Below are 20,066 nucleotides of genomic sequence, written 5' to 3'. Positions count from 1 at the left end.
GCATAACTCATCAACAAGAAGTGAGAAATTAAATTACGGTAATCACACGCGTACTGTCACAACACTGCGGAAAACCGCGAATAGACAAACCGCATCCGCAAATGTCGATAATGCGGTCGCTAACAAATTCTCTTGATTCAGTGAAATCGCCAAATGCCGAATATTAATAAATATTATCAAATAATTTTGAAAAAAATTTAAATCTAAGATAGATATATATTTTTTACGCGTTCTGTGTTAGTTACTTTTATTTTATTATAGATCTTTATGTCTTATTTCTTATATATATATACCTTTTTAATCATTCAACAATATGGATTTTTTTACGTAATTTTTCGAAAAGAAAGTTTCTTGTAAAATTGAAAGTCAATTACATTAGCAAAAAACACTAATGTTTGAAGATTTATGAAAAGGATGCTATCTAGAAACTATATTTCATTTTCATTATAATTTTTTTTATTTTTCTCATTTATAGTTTCTCCACAAAATTCCTTTTTTTATAACGTTTAAAATAATTAAAAATAATTAAATATATAAATATATATCCGAATATTTTGCAGATTGAAATATTCAGTTTAATTTGGTATTTTTTCATCGTTTATTAATCATGTTTAAATTCTTAAAGCTGTCAGAAATTTATCAGACAATAATCTTTCTAAAATATTACCAGAAAGAGATATTGCAACAATGTGAGCTTTATTATATTATTACTCGGTTATCGAAGCATGATTATACCACAAAGATTTACATATGTGTTAGATGAATCAGAATTATTTCTTCAAAAAAAAAATGCCGATATTATCATATTATTCATTACAGTGCACATAGAATGGCTTGATAGATAAAATATCGAATAATTGCTTCAATGCTTTTAATTATCGATAAATCTATTTTTTTTTTAATTTTCAATCGCTGGTGTTTATACAAAATCGTTTAAAAATGTAATATTTTCCTTAGAATAATATAAAATGAATAATATAAAAATAATTTATAATATATTAACGAATATTGTTAATGTAGCACAAAATATATATTGTTATATGAGGAATTATTTCATGAAGAAATTATAAAAATATAACAATTTATTTATTTGATAAAAGATCGAAAAATTTATAATATTTGAAACAGTAATTTTTTATACAAGTTAAGTGTGTCAGAAATGAAATAATCAATAATAAATTTATTCTTAGAGTGTGTAAAAATGAGTCGAGACAATATATAAAAGAAAATTTTTGCATTAAGATACATATAGTCTTTTAGAATTATAAATTATACCAATTCTTAATCGGGGAAACCTTATAGTATATGAGGACAATATAATTTTTAAAAAACTAATCGTTTCGGATTTTTTTAGGAGGAAAAATTTATAAGTCTTTAATTCATTATCCCGATATTATGTGATTGTCGCTATAATTAATTAAGAATCCTTTCTCTCTTTCCAAATAATTCTGAAAGTAAATTAATATTTTGTTTCCAAATAATTTAAACATACACTTCTACGCTTTAAATTATTAAAAGATATTTTTTAAGAATTATATTTTCTATAAATACATATGATGAAAAAAATAAAATAATAGAATATAATAAACAATTAACGTATAAATAAATATGTAAATGATATTACATAATACTGCGAAGAGGAAAATTATTTAGAAAAAAAAAAATATATATATATATTTATTAATTATATAAAACTATATATTATAATTATTTTGTTGTTCTACAAGACAGATCTATATTGTGGAATAAATGAGAAATTTTTTTTTATGATTTTCATAAAACTTTTTTACTGCGAACTCGTGTTTAGAACCTCAATTCCTGTTCAGACGTTTTTTATTTCTGACACGAACGCAACGCATGATTCAGTGTGAAGACAGCTTAAGGGTGCCAGCAAAGGGTGGCGCGCTAATATCGGGGCGCGGTGGTACTGCGGCCTGGGAGGCAAAAGAGCTCTCTCTCTCTCTCACACACAACAGACACACACACTCTCTCTCTCTCTCTCGCTCGTTCTAACCAGCTCTCTCTATCTGTCTTCCTTTCTCTCTTCCTCTCGCCCTATCTCTCCACGTCGGCATCTATCGACCTACCCCCGGCGACGGTGGAGCTTCCACCGCCCCGGAAAGCTTCCGCGCTTGGCGCGTACACGTCCGTCGATTCGGGCTTTTCCCTTCGCCCTACGTCGAAGAAGAAGGGTGTCGATCGTCGTCGTACCTCTTTACAAGGCGGAGCAATGCCTTGTCTTTATACGAGGAGGATGTCGTAGAAAATCCGCCAAAAAAAATTAACTAGAATTAAAATAATCAAATAGAATTGTATTCTTTGAATAAATTTGAAATTTACAAAGAAGATATAAGATTGCAAAACAAACACTTAAAATATTACAGAATATAATAGAAAATAAAATTTTTTTATAACACATGCGTTTCATTCGAATATTACAAAAATGATAAAATTATGCATGAAAAAAATCGTAACGGTGTAATAAGTCCGATGATATGGCGCAACATGCAGTAACGTAACATAATTTGTAATGTCCAATCGCCTGCGTTTAAAAAAATAAAATTTAACTTGTGAATTAAATGATGAATTTAAACAGTTAGGTTAGATTAAGATTAGTTAAGATTAGTTAAGATTAGTTAAGATTATTTAAGATTATTTAAGATTATTTAAGATTATTTCTCTCTCTCTCTCTTTCTCTCTCTCTCTCTCTCTCTCTCTCTATATATATATATATATATATATATATATATATATATCTTAACCGTTTAAATTCGTCATTTAATTAACACAAGTTAAATTCTATTTTTTATATAATTTTATATTATTTAAATTTTGTAAAAATTATCTGAATAATTAAATCTTAAAATCGAATCACAGACATTTGGATATTCGAATGTCTACTAAATATACTTGAGAGAGAAATCCGAAACTGTTTTACATAGATTTACATAAATATTTTTCAGATTGAAGCCCCGTCACTGAAATATATTTCGCACACATATAAAAGTTATTTTTGTACACACACATTATATAGTTTTGCATCTGCTTTCGCATTTTAGTACAATTATTTTAAAAGAAACTAAGAAAGAAGTTACACAGTTGTAGGACTAGTTCTCCGGTCATTTTCTCTCTTCTACGCGTGTTTCCGATCCATTGTGTCCTTGGTGATAATCGTACAAGATATCTCTCGAATACGAACGGCACTATTCGAACAAGGAGAATGGATACTTTGGTATATTGCGATCACTCCTAGCAACCTTTTAAGAAGAAAAACAAGGCAATGAAGATAAGAAAGATAAAAAGAGATGTCTCTCAAATTAATCATCGAACTTAAATGCCATGTCTGCCTGATTCTCGCACTTGTACATTTTTTTGAATACGTGGCGTAATTTACAATTCATATCACCTACTTAAAAAATTTTTTGTACATTTATTCGTTTCTCTTTATGCGAATCTCTAAAGATGTCATTGAAAAAAACCTTGGAAAATTATAAATTTAAATTTTATGATATCAAAGATTGCAAGAATATATTGATTGGTTATAGTACGATTTTATATGAGAATCTTAAAGGATTTATCGCTGATTGAAACAGTAAAATGCAAAACACCACAAATCCATGACACCGTATGAATTATTGATATTGCGTTTATGTATAAAATAATTAAGTACATGTATATGTTTTATCAAAGAAAATTTTATCATTGAGTGCAAAAGGAATTTATCTAAATGGGATTTGATAATTATCAAAAGAAAGCTTTGTCATCTCAAAACATGATTAGGGAATTATGAATATTAATTTGAATCGAATCGCGACTTTTGAAAAATCAAAAAAAAAATAAAATTGTAACTATCTAATTGGAATTCCGATAAACAGTGTATTCTGTCGGAAGGGTAATTCCATAGAAGATTTTGAATTCCTCTTTCTCCTCTATTTTTCTCTTTCTCAGTTGAAGGAGAATTCTAGCTCTAGTTACATCATTGAAGGAATACCGGAAGAGAGTCTGGGTTGCGTGTCTACCAATGGTTCTCGTTCATTCATTAACCCGAGCGTTCTGCGCTCGCTCCTCCCAGCTTTTCCTTTTTGCGTCCAAGAGCCGATTTGAATTGCGCGATTTCGTGAAATCGTTGCCAACAACATCCCATCGTCTCGACACAATTAGAGAATATTGCCACAAACTAATATTAACCCGTTAGTATTCGTGCCACGTATCGTTTGAAATTAAAATAGAGTGTATATAAAGCAATCTCGAAATTCATCAATGAATTTGAAAAATAGAATTAGTTTTTATTAGTTTCTTTTCTAATAAAAATACCAAAGTATCCTATAGAAAGAAAAAACTTGCCGAGATAAGGTTAATTATCGCTCAACAAATTAATATTTACTTTAATATTTCAAATTGAAAGATTATTTTGGGAAAAATCATTTAAAAAATTAATTATTGGAATATCATATTTTTATTACACGATAAAAAAGGAATAAAAGTATATAATTAAACAATAGAAATGTATAAACAGATATTTTTTCATGAGAATTCTTTTGATTTTAATTACTAAAAAAATAGAAACAAATATAATATATAAAAAAACGTAACAAACGTATTTTCTTATCAGCTTTCTGGAAAAACAGGCGGCAAGAAGAATATGCAGACACAATTTAATTAATTATACATTTTAATTAAGTGTATATGCGAATAATATCGCATACACGAACGCAAGATTCGCGAGAAGATTAGCGCGCGATGCAGTCATCATGATGTAATCATCGTTGACATTGATCGGCGATAGAGCTGTAACTTGACGAAGATACAGACTTCAAAGAGAGTCTTAAGCACCTAAGCAAATAAGCACGACAAACGTACTGTTCTCGTATCGTATAATCGCTGTTGTTGCACATGCATCTCGTCATCGCACAATAACTGACAGAGATTTAAGTTGGAATTCAACGAAATTTAGGAACACGTCCAAATAAATTCTTCCTCCAAACGTCAAAATTAACATTTTCTCAGATCTCTAGAAAAATATCCGAAATTTACATGCAATCTATCATTTTTAACATCCAACTGAAGCGATAAAATGATTTTTGAAAAGTAGGTCTTTTCTGTATCTGTTATTCAGTAAAAAGAACAATACAAAGTAGAAATTCTCTATTCCGCGAAATATATAATTTTTTAATATTTAAAAATAATATAAAATTCATTCTCTCTCTCTCTTTCTCTGAAAAATAATGTATCACGAATTCGGAGAATATTTTAAATTTAAATGTCCGCGGAAAAATAATCAACGAATGAAAGGAATGACGCGGAATTGAACTGGCCGAATTACAAATTCCTATTATTTTTACGCAGTTTTTTTTCCTTCCATCGTGGCGCAAAGCCACCCTCGATCGAAGGGTGTCCCGTGCATTTTTTCGATTGATGACACACGCCCGTCTTTTTTATCGATAAAGGCGTACCCCCGGCGTATGCCCGGTGGCCTTTTTGCATCCTCATTAAGGCGGAGAAAGGCGTGCTTGTGGGCGCGCGAAGCGTCTTTTCTTGGCGACGCGCATAAAAAGCTCTTTCCTCTCTGCGCCTAGCGTGTCGCTCGCGTGCATGAAGATCGATTCAGGTTACGCGAGCTTCGCACGCCCAACGTTATTACACAGCTAGAAAGTAACAAACACTCCCCCTTCCCTTATCTAAATGGAATCGAGAGCAATTCCTTGGAAATACTAATACCTGGAAGTCACTAATCCTCCCGCGATCGTTTAATATTAATGAGAAGTCTACTTCGACGAAGTTAGAAAAAATTTCGAGGAAGAAGCTATCGATTGAAACTTGTAAATATTCTACGGCAAAAGTGCGTCGATAATTAAATCCAGAATTAAAGTTGAAAAGTTAAGAAGAATGGAGAGTCGAATTACAAGGATGAACTGAATTTATAATTTGTGAGATCCACTTCGAGCATCGTATTTAAAGTCAATTTTTTCGAATTATCGATTTACCCCATTCTCTTCTATCGGACCTTTCAACTTTCAGGAATTCATTCCCGATCCTTAAATGAACAATCATGATTTTTAAATTTAGCCCTAGTGCAGTAATAATTTTTTTAGATAATTAAAATTTTTTTTATTTAATCGTCCATTTTCCTTTTCTCGCAGCAGTATTTTTTTTGAAGCTCTATATATCATAATTCAAAAGGGAAACATATAACATATTTCCCTCTGAGCTTTTAACAATGGAAATTTTTAATTTATTTATCAGTAATTTGGAAATGAATACTTTACATTTTTATAATGACTGAAATAATTAAAAAATTACTTCGATTATTCTATTGCTTAAAAATATCCAACATATTATTTTTAATTTAAGAAAATCCGTCATATTTATTAAAAAGATCTCGAATGCATCCTACTTCTCGTGATTTGTCTTATGTACAATAAGGTGCTCCTTACATAGTAATTTTGATCAAGATATAAAAATGAAATGAATTTCTTTATCTATTTATTAATTTATTTAAATGAAAGTGATGAAAAAACTTGAATAATATTCCTGCAAAGCATCTTCGTACCCGACATTGATATTCGTAAGATTAAGAAGGCACTACGCGGACTCGCCGACCGCGCGGACGCGTTTCATTCATGATTTCACGAGGAAACGCTACGGCGGCGACGAGCGCCACCTACACCCGGGTGTCCCCCTCCCCCTCCCCTCTTCCCCCCTCGCCGTCGCCGGCCATCCCCCATTTACTATCTGGCCGACGTAGCAGCCCCACCAATTCCCCAGGAGCGGACAATCTCCGCGCGATCTCCGTATCGCGCGAGTCGCGAGATGATGCGGAGATGATGAATCGAGTTGACTCAAGAAGAGCTAACGTGAAAATCGCGGGAATCGTTTCGACGAACATTTATGCGGAACCGCAGACGGTAGATTAAATTTTAACGCGAGCGAGTGTCCATCGCGTAAACGCTTCTCGTTAATTTATAACATCCTTGTTCCATGATTGCTGATGAGATAAGCGACACTTCATAGTCGCATATGTCAAAATACCTTTTTTTTTTTAAATATAATTTCTGCGCTTTATCATTTTTTATTACAAATATAGTTTTCGAAAAATGCAACTTCGCACCCAGTCCCAGATTAAGAGACTGTCAGTCATTTATTATGACAGCGAGCTAAGCAAGGCCGAAACTTTGTTGCAGGAACCGGCGAGTCGGGCAAGTCTACGTTCATTAAGCAGATGAGGATCATCCACGGCTCCGGCTACTCGGACGAGGACAAGAGAGGGTTCATCAAACTTGTGTACCAAAACATTTTCATGGCGATGCAGTCTATGATCCGGGCGATGGACCTCCTGAAGATTCAGTACGGCGACTCCTCGAATATAGTGCGTAGACGTTTCTAATTTTCCTTCGTAGTAATATCATTATTAGTTGAATTAATACTTTAATGTACCTTAAATATTACAAAATGACAATTTATATAGCTTCAAAAATAGTGGCTTATCAAGAGAGCTTTATATATCTCTCTCAAGTTTGTTCAATCAACTTGCTCATTTTTATTTTATTTCGTATTAATTAATCCTGCACGTTTTCTAAAATACACCAAATATTCTAAATTCACGTTTATATTCGACACAAATCAAGCTACGTATTTTAAGAGTTAATTAATCGTGCTATCAGGAAGTTAACGATAACTTGGTACGTTTAATATCGCATTCCGATATGTCGTAACAGGAAGTTGTATAGCACATTTCCGGATACTAATTCGATGCCTTTTTCCTCTTTTACCAGGAAAAAGCGGAACTCGTGCGAAGCGTGGACTTCGAAACGGTAACGACGTTCGAGAGCCCATACGTAGAGGCAATTAAGGACCTGTGGGCGGACGCCGGTATACAAGAGTGTTACGATCGCAGACGGGAATACCAGCTCACGGACTCAGCCAAGTAGTGAGTATTTCGGCTGCATCGCGCCCTCCTTTTCGCGGGGGCGGCGCGCATTCCCTCGTCTACTACGTGTCTTATCGCCAGGCGAGAAGTGTGATTATTTCTCGTTCCTTTCTCCGACTCTAACATTGGCCTCGAGTCGTTCACGTAAAATCCATATAGCCGCTGATGGAGGATGACTCAGGTTCTTACCACACTCTTCCTCTTTCGATTTTTCCCTCGCAAGAACGTCGAAACACTGATCTAATTTTCTTTCGTTATAAACAGAGGTCCGATAAAAGATTCAAATTACACAAAGACGGCTAAGATCAATTCTTTGTTTAATTTAAAACTTAATTTAATTAACAGTTATTTACAGTATAATGTTGTAAGAGGAGATTGATCAGAATCATAAAAATAATCGACTTTCGAAACTAGTTCAAAGGTTCATCGGAAGAAAGAGTGGAAAACCTGATATCATCTTGTAATTCGTTGAGGCGGTTAATAAATTACATTCGGAAAAGAAACTTAATAAAAAAAATAATCGAGTATATATACGACAATGAATGTTATAGATATGACAATTGATAGATTGTACTACAAGTTTTTAAATTTAATGTAGATTTTTTAATTTAATAAGAACAGTATTATTCGCGAACAATATAATCTACATCTCAAGTCGCTTAATTGATATCCGATAGTAGCTAACATTTCAATTATTAATTCTAAACTTGATGAAACTAAGGAAGCAAACTTGAAATTATAATGAAAGATACATCCCAAATTTCGCGAATATAACACAAGAGATTGGCAACTCTTATTTTTGTCCTTTTACGACAGAAATAACATTTGACATTTCTATGCTCGCTTATGAAAGGAAACAAGAAGGAAAATTGATTTTAGAGTCTCGTAATAAAGTCTTAGTTTTCAGAACTTTCACTTTTATCAAGCCCTTTCTGAATTTCGTGCAAACACGCGCTCACATCCGATCGTATTCTTGTTGAGTTTACATTTTCGAGCAATTTCTCTGATATTATCGCGCGCACCGGATACGATTTAATTCTCCCAAGATAGCTTCCGTCCATCCTTCATCTCCTTCCCGTACGCCGGGTATTGAGAACACGATGTTTCAGTTACCTAATGGAGATAGATCGAGTCGCGGCACCAAACTACCTCCCTACAGAACAGGACATTCTTCGTGTGAGAGTGCCCACCACCGGTATAATTGAATATCCCTTTGACTTGGAAGAGATCCGATTTAGGTATGTGTGCCTCTCGCGGTCGGCCGACGACGATGATGAAAGGAGAAGCGAGCTGCCTGCCTGCGCCTGCAAAACCACCTGCATCGGGCCGTTTCTGCATTTTTTTGTCTTCTGTGATTTATTCGCGCTGCACCTGGGATTCGTTGTTCGATTAAATGTGTTCGCCTGTTCCCCCATCCCGCCGTCTCAAGTCCTGTGGCTTTCTTCTGTTAAACGAAGCGATTTATAGGATTCTCAGAACAAACTATTACAAACTATTGTGCTATTCGCATTCATTATCTATCGATTGATTAATTGTGTAGGTGAAAAATCAGAAATCTTCCGATTCTTTCATCATGTCCGATATTACTTAACAAGCGTGCTATGATTTCTTTTCTTTTTATTTCTTTTTATTTTATTTTTATTTTTAATATTAATGATAATTAAAATTTGCGAATGAAATCGCTACACATGTAGCGTTCTATTTTGTCTGAAATTTCTAAATATAAACGCAATTGAGTTTGCTTTTATGTTTCAAAGGAAACCTAATTTCAAATATAGAGATTGCGTATTATGGAAGCAAAAATATGAAATCGTGAAACGTACCAAAGAGTAAGCTTCAGGACTCAATATCGTTAAAAAACTCTTTCAGGCTGAGCCAATGGACGAGCATGTGTGAGAATTGTTTTATATACGTTATTTTCCCCCTCCCCCTTCTGTTTTACAATTATTTATATATATATATATATATATATATATACATATATTTTGTTTAATGTACACTACGCATGGCATGCACTTCCAGACAGCAGCTTTTTATTTCGTTTTACAGTTATCTTAGTGATCTAGACCGTATCGAAAAGCCTGATTTCCTTCCGACCGAGCAAGACATCCTCCGGGCACGAGCTCCTACCACCGGCATTATAGAATATCCGTTTGATCTGGACTCCATCATATTTAGGTACTAATAGCCATTCAACTCGATTATACAAATACTTCAAATACTCGAGTCTTTTATCATAAAAAAATGTATTCATATAATAAAATATGCAAAATATACATTTTTTTAAATTTATATATTCAGAAATTTTTTTCATTTATATGTCTAGAAATATCTCGTAGCTTTAATTTTTAAATCCAGAGATCCAAAAACTTAAGAACTTAGAAATTTTAAACAGTTAAATACTTTGGAATGAAATTTTTTTAGAATTTAATTTTAATAGACCAATATAATTTTAATTTAATTATTAATAAAACTGTTATATTATAATGGAAGAAATATTTAATGTTATCACAAGGTTGAAAAATGGTGGAAAAAATTTATTCACTTATATATATATATATATAATTTGGACATATTGTTATATTCTCGAATATAATGTTTAAGGAGCTTCAACGTTTGCATGCTTTTTTATGTTTTATTTTTTCAATAATGTGCTAATATTACTGCATGTATCAGATTATTAATGTTATTTATAATTAGATAATGATTGTGTGAAAATGATGAACATATGTCTTTTTATGATTGTGTTAAAATAATTTATATGTTTGTATAGGTTATCAAAAGGTAAATTGCGCGGGATGAATTGGGTCACAAGAGAAACATATATTTATAAGTTTCTTTTTTTAATTTTTTATAATATTCTCTTTTATGAGATATAAAATAATTCAAATATATTTGATTTCTTTTCATCCAATGTATCCTTAAACAGAAGTCTTGTCTAACTAGATTAGAGACTCTTAATCACGTAAATGGTCAATAAAGAAAGACACAAGTGAGCTTCTTCTTGTCTTTTGTTTGCATCTTTATTGATGGCTATAAAAAATTCCGAAGTATAAAAGACGAAGAGCATCGTGCAGTAAATGCGTGCAATAGCGACCCATTGCATGTGATTCGCCGCTAGAGTACCTTTACTGAGGATTTAAAGACCACTTTATTCGTTCTATGATCCAATTCATCCTACGTGTTTTTTATCAATGTCAACATGCGCGTAAAAACTATTCGCGATAGATTATATTTTTTGACAGTTGGACAGATCTTACACTTGAGTCTCGAGATTTTCAAATTTGTTTTTATAACCGTTTCTCTTATTCTGCCTTTTCACTATTTCACATGTGTCACGTGACCATACATGTATTTATAATGGGATTATTTTATATATTAAAAGATTATATTTTCGATATATGATTTTGGATATAAATAATTTTGAACTAAATTCTAAAGTGGCATGTATTTCAAAATACAATTTTTTTTTGTATATTTTTTTATAAATTTTCATAGGCAGCGATTTGGAAAATCTAAACTTTATTTACTTATTTATCGAAATTATTTTCAAATTAAGAATATGATTTCGATTATACATTTCTTTTATACCTTATTAGCAATATAGTTCAACTAAACATTATTTACAGGATGGTAGACGTCGGTGGTCAGAGGTCGGAAAGAAGAAAGTGGATCCACTGTTTCGAAAATGTCACTTCAATTATATTTTTAGTAGCTCTAAGTGAATATGATCAAATTCTATTTGAATCGGAAAACGAGGTAATTAGAACACTTTAGTACTTATGTATCGTAGACAATCTTGAACGTTCTTGTAATCTATTTGGTCTCTATTTTCTTTCAGAATCGAATGGAGGAAAGTAAAGCACTCTTCAAAACGATTATAACATATCCCTGGTTTCAACACTCTTCTGTTATTCTATTTCTCAACAAGAAAGATCTATTAGAGGAAAAAATCATGTACTCTCATCTCGTCGATTACTTTCCAGAATATGATGGTAAGTTATGATATTAAAAACCCTTTCTTCCCTTTTATTAAAAAATAATCAAATATTATCATTATCCATTTAATATTACATATTAGGTATCCATTGTTAATCAATTACACTAGATTTTATTTTAAAATGAAAATTATGGAAATGCAATAAGCGCACCAAATATTTATTAAATTAATAAAAATATGTAGTTATTTTTGTTTTCACAAAAATTAAGATAAATTAGTTGATATTTGAATTAAAAATTACTTCAAAGCGTATAAATTGCGTGAAGCGCGATGAGATGATTTACCTCGATAGTAAATAAATAAGTTCTATGGTATAGGGCCGAAACAGCAAGATGTACCGGCCAGGGAGTTCATCTTAAAGGTGTATCTCAAATGTAATCCCGATCCCGACCGAATGTGCTACTCTCACTTTACGTGTGCGACAGGTCTGTCTAAGTATCGAGTGTGTCCCGAGCAGAAGATGTAGATCCCTTAGTAGTGATTTGTCGAACGTGATTCGTTAATGTTACGTGTATCTTTTATATGCTTTATTGTAATTTTGCCGCTTTGATATATATATCAAAAATCGCGTAATCAATTTTAATTAGCAGTAATCTGCTCGAAGGCTACTTATTTCGGTGCATACAGCATATCCCTCTGCGCGTTTATAATAATTAATAGCATATAATATATTGATATAGAATTAACTCGTATTAGATTGAGAAGCTAGTTAATGTCTTAAATCGAAAGACGCTCGTCAAACTTTGCATTATAATTTTACACAAAACACTTTATATTATTATTAATTACTGAATATTTCGCGAAAATACTTGATTGTATCGAAATTCTTCGGAAAAAAACGAGGATTCGCGATCTTGGATCGAAGAAAAATTTTCGAATTTTATTTCAAATTACATGTAACAAGTTATGTGCACAAGCAGCTGTTTCAGATTTGCAAAATTATGTTTAGTACTCTTATATAAGCCCTCTAGCTTATTAATGGAGCTTTCGAAAGGCTTCTTTGATGTTCACTATGACTAATTCAATAAGCTGTCCTTGGAGGAGAGCGAATATTGGATTTGAGCAAAGTACAACATTATTCCATTAAAATGGATCAAAATTCGTCTGCATTGCGCGCGTTATCCTTTGCACATCGAGCGAAACCGAGCGTCGTTGATTCACGCGCGGCAACGTTCTCTTCGACTGCAGATTTTCATTCATCTTGTAAAATAGATACTTAGAAATATCGTAACACACGGACGGGATTTCCTTGGCTAGATTCCAGCTCACATCTCGTAGTATTTACACCTGGCGACTTTTCAACGATGCGTAGCAATTAATCGTTCCGCGGTTAAGCAATCGCTAAAAAAGAAGCTGATATCTGATGCTTTGTAAATAAACGGAAGTAATGCCATGCCCCTCTCTTCGCTTGTATATTTCGCAGGTCCGCAGAGAGACGCCATAGCTGCTAGAGAATTCATTCTGAGGATGTTTGTTGAGTTGAACCCGGACAGTGAGAAGATTATTTATTCCCACTTTACGTGTGCCACAGGTAGGTTGTTAGCCACTTGGTAGCTCCCGTGTACAAAAATACTGTATACTTTTCTCGCTTTATAACAGTTCTTCGATGTGTTGTGTATTGTACAGAGCTTGTATGTTGCCTGCCTCCCGTATGATCAGGTGTGTAATCAAATGTTATAAACGTGCGCCATGGAAAAATCAACCTACGTACGTATCTATGAAAGGCATCTTTTTTCGGTCAACACATATTCTATATACACTTATTAACGCATAGGAGATTGCACGAAAACAAAAGGATCAATTAGATGAACTAATCTAATTAAACAAATATATAACTCTAATTATATATTTAAGCATAAAAAATTATTCATAAAAAAAAAGAAAAGTAAATATAATGACCTAAATTATAAAATGAATTGCCCTCAACACAACAACCTCAATATTTTTAATTTATTTCATTTAAAAATATATTAATATAATAATGCACAGAGCATATATAAATTTTTTTTTTACAAATTATTATTGGTATATATTTACCAGATGGTAGTTAATATTACGAAATATTAACAGAATTCGACAAATGTAATGAATAGATAAACTTGTAGTATTAGGTTGATTTTTCGAAGGCATAATGCGGTGCTAACCAATCTCAATGATCTTATAATTTATATTTTGCATGCTGCGGTTGTGGATAATTAACCATCAGATACGGAAAACATCAAGCTTGTGTTCTGCGCTGTTAAGGATACGATCATGCAAACCGCGCTTAAGGAGTTTAATCTTGCTTAATGCGATCATATGGACTGTATAGATATTATCAGATGTGTGCGTAGACTTCTGACGATGCCATTGATATTTGAACGTCGATAGTGACGTAGATCTATGCCACATGAATCTGACAGAATTAACCGAGTAACTCGACTAGTGAATACTGAAAGTAATTAAATAGCTATTGCTTGGCAGATATTATTGCAAGAAACGAGTCGAGATGCGAGTCATTTTTTAAATATTTCTCTATGCTAGTCTCTAAAAAAATTAATCCGTGTGGCTTAGCTCTGTGTCGTTCTCGGCGATTCATCTTAAACATTAAAATGCCGTGCGAATACCTAATGACTGGTTTACCTTCTAAAAATGACTGCCAGTTTTATCGTTGACGACAACACATTACAACGTTAAGTAAAAGATATATTAATAGGATCTTGTAATCCTTAAATAAAATGAACATTGCAATTGATGTTCGTTCTAATAATTACTATAGTATTGCTCTATTTCTTGCAACATTGCATTGCTTGATATGCCTTTATAACAAGGTTTCTTTTCGATTATGTTTTTATTGTATTTGCTATATTATAGTCGGGCAAAAATAGAATATTCCATTGTTTGTGATTAAAGTTATAATCATTTATAAATGTTAATTTTTGTAGAAAGATAATACGATACTTTACAAGGATCGTAATTCAGATATTTTGAATAATTTCTCTGCGATTTATAAGAAGTAATTTTTTTGAATATATATACTTCTTTAAATATTTATTGATATCAATTAAAATATTTCACGCTTAAACGCGAATTATTTTAATGTTTTAAAATATGTACTTACAATTTTGCAATAATCTCTTCGGATTTTTTTGCATTATTAATCTTTGATTTAATTCGCTAAGCTTCGTCAAAATAAGCGTCGAGAAAGAAACTGTAGATAATTCATATAGACTACTGTATATCTATAGTTTCTTTCTCATATCACTATAAAAAGTATTTCAAAAAGAATTGCATGCTGCATGTGTGTGACGACTGTCCAGGATCTGAAGCTTCTTGTTTAGGGTAAGTGTTGACTTTCGTTTTAGGCTACTTTTATGTTAATCTTTTTGAGAAGTTATTAAAGTTATTAATCTTTTTGAAAAGTTATTAAGAATTAATAAAAAAATAACTGATATAATACTGAAAAATTAAATTTCATGTGGCATGTATACTTGTAAAGATACACATACACACATTATATTACACATAAGTTTCAACCGTCAATGCTCCACGAATATCTAATAGTGCGTATGCGGATCAAAAGTCAATACGAGATATGTATCTCAAGTGTGTACAAGATATGTATCTTGAGTGTTATAACAGGTCAACAATGACAAATATGACAATACAATGACAAGTTCCACCTTAGAAAAAGGGAAAATCATTCATAGCATGTGTCAAAGAACGCTTTTATGCAACTTAGAATAAAAACGTTTCTCTTTAAAAACGTATGAATGGAATATAAATTAAGAATACATCGAGATTTTTAAACACGTGTATTGTCTTATTCCACAGATACGGAGAACATCAGATTCGTGTTCGCGGCGGTCAAGGACACCATCCTACAGTCCAATCTGAAGGAGTACAATCTGGTTTAGACGGCGAAATGCGCTGATGGCGAATCCGAGCGGACACGACCACAGTTTCTCTCGCATCCTGACCAATGTATCAGTGTGAGACTGCTACTCCGTTGACTCGCGATCCGAGAAACGACGAAGATGCGCGAGACAAAAACGATACACAGACTCGTGGTGCGATCGTATACACGCAGACACCGAGCGTGCGTCGCGTCGAGCTTTGTCGTGTATTGAGAGTGTGTTGTTTGTACCAACAAGTAGCTAGACACGCGTAAGACACGTAATTATGATGGACGTAAAATGCGATGGAGCGATGTAGAAGAGACCGTCACCGAGCGTTCTCTTTTTCTCTTCGGCAAGAAAGAGAGAATATGAGGAAAAGGAGCAAAATCTATCTTCACTGTCGATACCAACTCGCGCGAGTCGATTCGGTTCTCTCGTACACCGGTTCCCATGTTTTGGGATTTGTTACCTTTCTTTTGTAGATTAATTCTTAGTCGATATTGCGCGCGCGAATGCGCTCCCCCTTCCCCCCTCCTCGGGCCGGGGAATACGTCGATACCAGGGGCCCCGGGCATCGTTGTCTGACTTTTATATATATATGAACGAACGAACGCGAGGGCGAACGTGTCTCACGCGCGTGAGCGTGGCACACGGCGCGGCTGTGCCGCGCGCATTTTTAACGGCGCGTCTGCCTGTGTTCGTCTCTCGAGTCCAAGAGATCTCAGCGGAGGAGAGAAGAAAACTGAAGAGGCGAAACGGCGAGGCGAGCGAGCGAACGAAAGAAAGAACGGGCTTTTTAATCGCGAATTAGATTCGATGACACAAGTGAGAGCAATTCTAGTGCCATTTATTGCTATGGTGTTTGTTTTTTTTCTTTCTTTTCTATTTCCTTTTCTTTTTTTTTTCATTAATCTATTAAATGCGCTAAATTATGAGAATGTTTTTCGTTTAAAGTTACGCGAAAGCCAAAGTGTTTTTCTGTTTCTTTTTATCTGTACCAGAAATGCCTCAAAGTTCTTTCTACGTGTGACTCTCTCGAATCTATTAAAAATTCATCGTATAAATATTGTTATATATAATATATAAAGAATGAAATATAGATTATATATATAGAGCGCGAGAGAGGTAGAGAGAGAAAGCGGGGAGAAGAAAGCATGGATACCAACGGCAGTGACGGAGAGAAAGGGAGAGAGAGAGAGAAAGGGGAGAAAGAGAGTAAGAATGAATGCGAAAGAGAGAAATTATGTATGTGTGAAATGAAAAGGAAACCTTGTGTTTGAGTAATCGAAAGATACTGCGGGAAACTGCGTTTGTTCGATGTGACTTAGATAATTAAGGGGCGCGGGAGGAGCCCGCAGATATCTCTCTCTGCCGTCTCCTCTCTCTGCCGGCTGTGCGTCCAGGTTGCGCGAGGGGAATTGATCCTCGAACTGCGTGCGAATCCCTCCAGAATGATTTTTCTCAACTTGCGAAGACGAATTAATTTTTCGAGAACGGGAAGTTTCGACTTGTAGAGAGATAGATTCCTAAAGAGTGCGAGAGAAATTCCGACTTGCAATGATCGAATTCCTTAAGAATGAGGAGTTTCTCGATCTGCAATGATGAATTTCAGAAATTTCTGAAGCATGTGAAAAGTCCCGGTGAGTTTTTCGCGAACAAGATGCCTCTTGAATTTGCAAGGAATCGAATTCTTTGTCAAAAATCTCTTATGAATGAACATCGCGTTGGCGAACTTCTCGGTTGCGATGATGAAGGAGGAGTTCGTCGCGGTTCTCCCTTCGTTTGGCCCTCGTCCTCTCACACGGCGGCACAGCCACCGCGTGCAGCCAGAGCCATAGGTCCCCTCTCTCTTGGAGGAGGGGGGACTTTATGTCCTTCGCTCGCCCCGTATCCACATTATACAGTGTACGTACGTATGAACTGCTCACTGCCTGCGCTCGCTCATATGCCGGCTAGCGCGCTGCCCGTTGCTCGTACTCTCTGACGGTTCGATCGTTTCAATTTACTTGAAAGTCATGGTTTGCGTTATCTTTTTTGCTCTTCTCTGAGTGTATTAAAGCGATAAATGCGAGAAAAGAAAGCTTATAGTAAATTATAACGGTGAAATAAAATTGAGAGAAAATTCTACAAATTGCTGTAATAAAATAATTTATAAAAGGAAAGTATTTTATAATTTTGAAAGAAAGAGAGAAAGGGAGAAAAGTAAAATACGAAACTGAGATTAATTTCCTCAATATTCTTTTCCTGTCACAGAATACGCGATAAAAAAGAGACAAGATCAAAGTAAGGACAAAGTAAGGGAAAAGTTCATATAAACAGGTGTAAATCATCGGTGAAGAGAAATGAAGAAATCTTGTCTCCTAAGTTGTTCGACTCTAAAATCGCGGTTCTTTGAAACGCATGAGAAAAAAAGATAGCATGAACTTTTCGACGAGAAAAAGAGACTAGATCAGTCTTTTCATTTTTACTAAATGCGAAGCAGAAAAGAAGATAACGCGAAGCGTCGTAGGACTATTCATCAGAGTCGAGAATAGTCATTAAGTGTAATTGTGAGATATGCGCGATGACGGGAGCCGCGCGCGAACCCGGAGAGTACGTTGCGCCAATAGAGATAATCTCTCTACGTGACGTCGGCTGAAACCGGAAGAATTTTTGCGTTCCAACACAGATGTGCACAACATCCCAAATGTCACCGGATTCCGCTGGCGCCGCGCACGCACCGCACATACCGGGCAGCATGTGTCATATACCTTGGTTGTGTCACACCCACCTTGGTTGGAACACTGAGTTTATATATGAAAGAAAAAAAGTATGTATGTATGTATATATATATATATATATATATATATATATATATATATATATATATATATACATATTTATATAAATATAAATACATTAGATAATATATTATATATTAAGCGGATACCACACAACAAATAATATTGAATAATAACATTAATAATTATAATAATTATTATAATAATAATTATAATGATAAAATAATAATAATAATAGTAATAAAATAATAAATTAATAATAGTAATACTGCTTGGTTTTCAATGAGAGCGCGTGATTAAACGGATGATGGCAGAGAGGGAGGGAGAGGTAGCGCATGTGCAGGACACGAAATGTAAAACAATGCTAGTGAAAAAATGAATGAGAGAGAAAAAGAGAGAACGCGTATGTATGCGTATGTGCATTTTCGTGTGTGCGTCTTCGTGCATATTTATGCGTATTTGTGCAATTGTATGGGCATCGCGTGTACATGTGTGAAAGGAGAAAGAGAGAGGGGTTGGCAAAAAAGAGAAAGAGAGAGAGCAGGAGGCGAAATGAAGAAGGAAGGTAAGGAAGTGATTTTCAATGTGCGTGTGTGAGGACATTTTAATGAGAGATGAAAAAAATTAAGAGGAGATCGGTTGCGACACTATAGGCTTTGTACAACCCTAATCGAGAAACCGGCGATTGACGATGTGCAAGAGTCTCCAAGGGGCTGTTAGGTTCATTTGTAAATCATCTCTCTTTCGTCAGGAAGCGCGTACACCACCCTTCCGAGAACATAAAATATGTTGGGTATTCTTTCTCTGTGTATAAAATTGTAAACACCTACCAAGCCCAAAAAATCAATGTTTCTAACTTATTTATAATAAATAATATACATTAATGATAAAAATAAACACACACAGTTTGTGACAGTAGCATCGACGAGCGTGACGAGAGAATTCATCCCCCAATAGCAATAGTAATCCTTTCCTCTATCCCGCAGTACTATTATTTCAAGAATTTGTCGTATTTTTCTTAATGCGATCCAACTGCATTGTTTCTATCTTAATAGAAGATTATGCAATAATATTTCTAAAAGTCTAAGCATTTTATTTCTATAATAAATTTGAAAATTGATTGTTTTCTTTATTAATGTGTGACATTGTCATCATCTGAGTTTACATTGATCTTATATGCAAAAAAATTGAAACAATATTGCTTATCAATAGAATAATATTAATATAAAAATAAAAAGATTGAAACATTATGCATGGATATAAATAGACATAAAAATAAATACAAAGTTAATTACAATTCATTTTTTATTTAAATTAAATTTTATTATTACGACAGAATATATTATCATTACATTCAAGAGGAATGAATTAAAATTTGTAAATTTATAATAATATTGTATCTCAACAGTTCTTCTTAAATTATATAATTGCCGAATTTGACAAATCTATTTAATTGTTGATTTATCGACTTTTGCGAAATA

General features: G+C 33.8%; 1 protein-coding gene across 7 annotated transcripts in view; it reads left to right on the top strand.

Annotated features, from left to right (window-relative positions):
* LOC105252106 (guanine nucleotide-binding protein G(q) subunit alpha) overlaps positions 1–15,987 on the top strand; it is a 30,881-nt gene extending 14,894 nt beyond the window's left edge. Inside the window, exons 2-9 of one of the 7 annotated variants that reach the window (XM_025410175.1) lie at positions 7,182–7,366; positions 7,773–7,927; positions 9,037–9,165; positions 9,977–10,105; positions 11,557–11,686; positions 11,769–11,922; positions 13,351–13,458; positions 15,741–15,987. In XM_025410175.1, coding sequence (XP_025265960.1) covers positions 7,182–7,366; positions 7,773–7,927; positions 9,037–9,165; positions 9,977–10,105; positions 11,557–11,686; positions 11,769–11,922; positions 13,351–13,458; positions 15,741–15,823 — 1,073 coding nt within the window. In that variant the 3' untranslated portion in view covers positions 15,824–15,987. Of the gene's footprint in view, positions 1–7,181; positions 7,367–7,772; positions 7,928–9,036; positions 9,166–9,976; positions 10,106–11,556; positions 11,687–11,768; positions 11,923–12,244; positions 12,353–13,350; positions 13,459–13,526; positions 13,587–14,133; positions 14,770–15,740 lie in introns of those variants that run through there. The other 6 variants (XM_011259334.3, XM_011259332.3, XM_011259330.3 and 3 more) reach the window with 6 other exon arrangements.
* The last annotated feature ends 4,079 nt before the right edge of the window (positions 15,988–20,066 follow it).

The sequence above is a fragment of the Camponotus floridanus genome, unplaced genomic scaffold, assembly GCF_003227725.1.
Source record: "Camponotus floridanus strain SB8 unplaced genomic scaffold, Cflo_v7.5 scaffold3, whole genome shotgun sequence".
Taxonomy (NCBI): Eukaryota; Metazoa; Arthropoda; class Insecta; order Hymenoptera; family Formicidae; genus Camponotus; species Camponotus floridanus.
The sequence above is the reverse complement of the archived record's forward strand: the minus strand, read 5'-3'. Positions and strand labels throughout refer to the sequence as shown.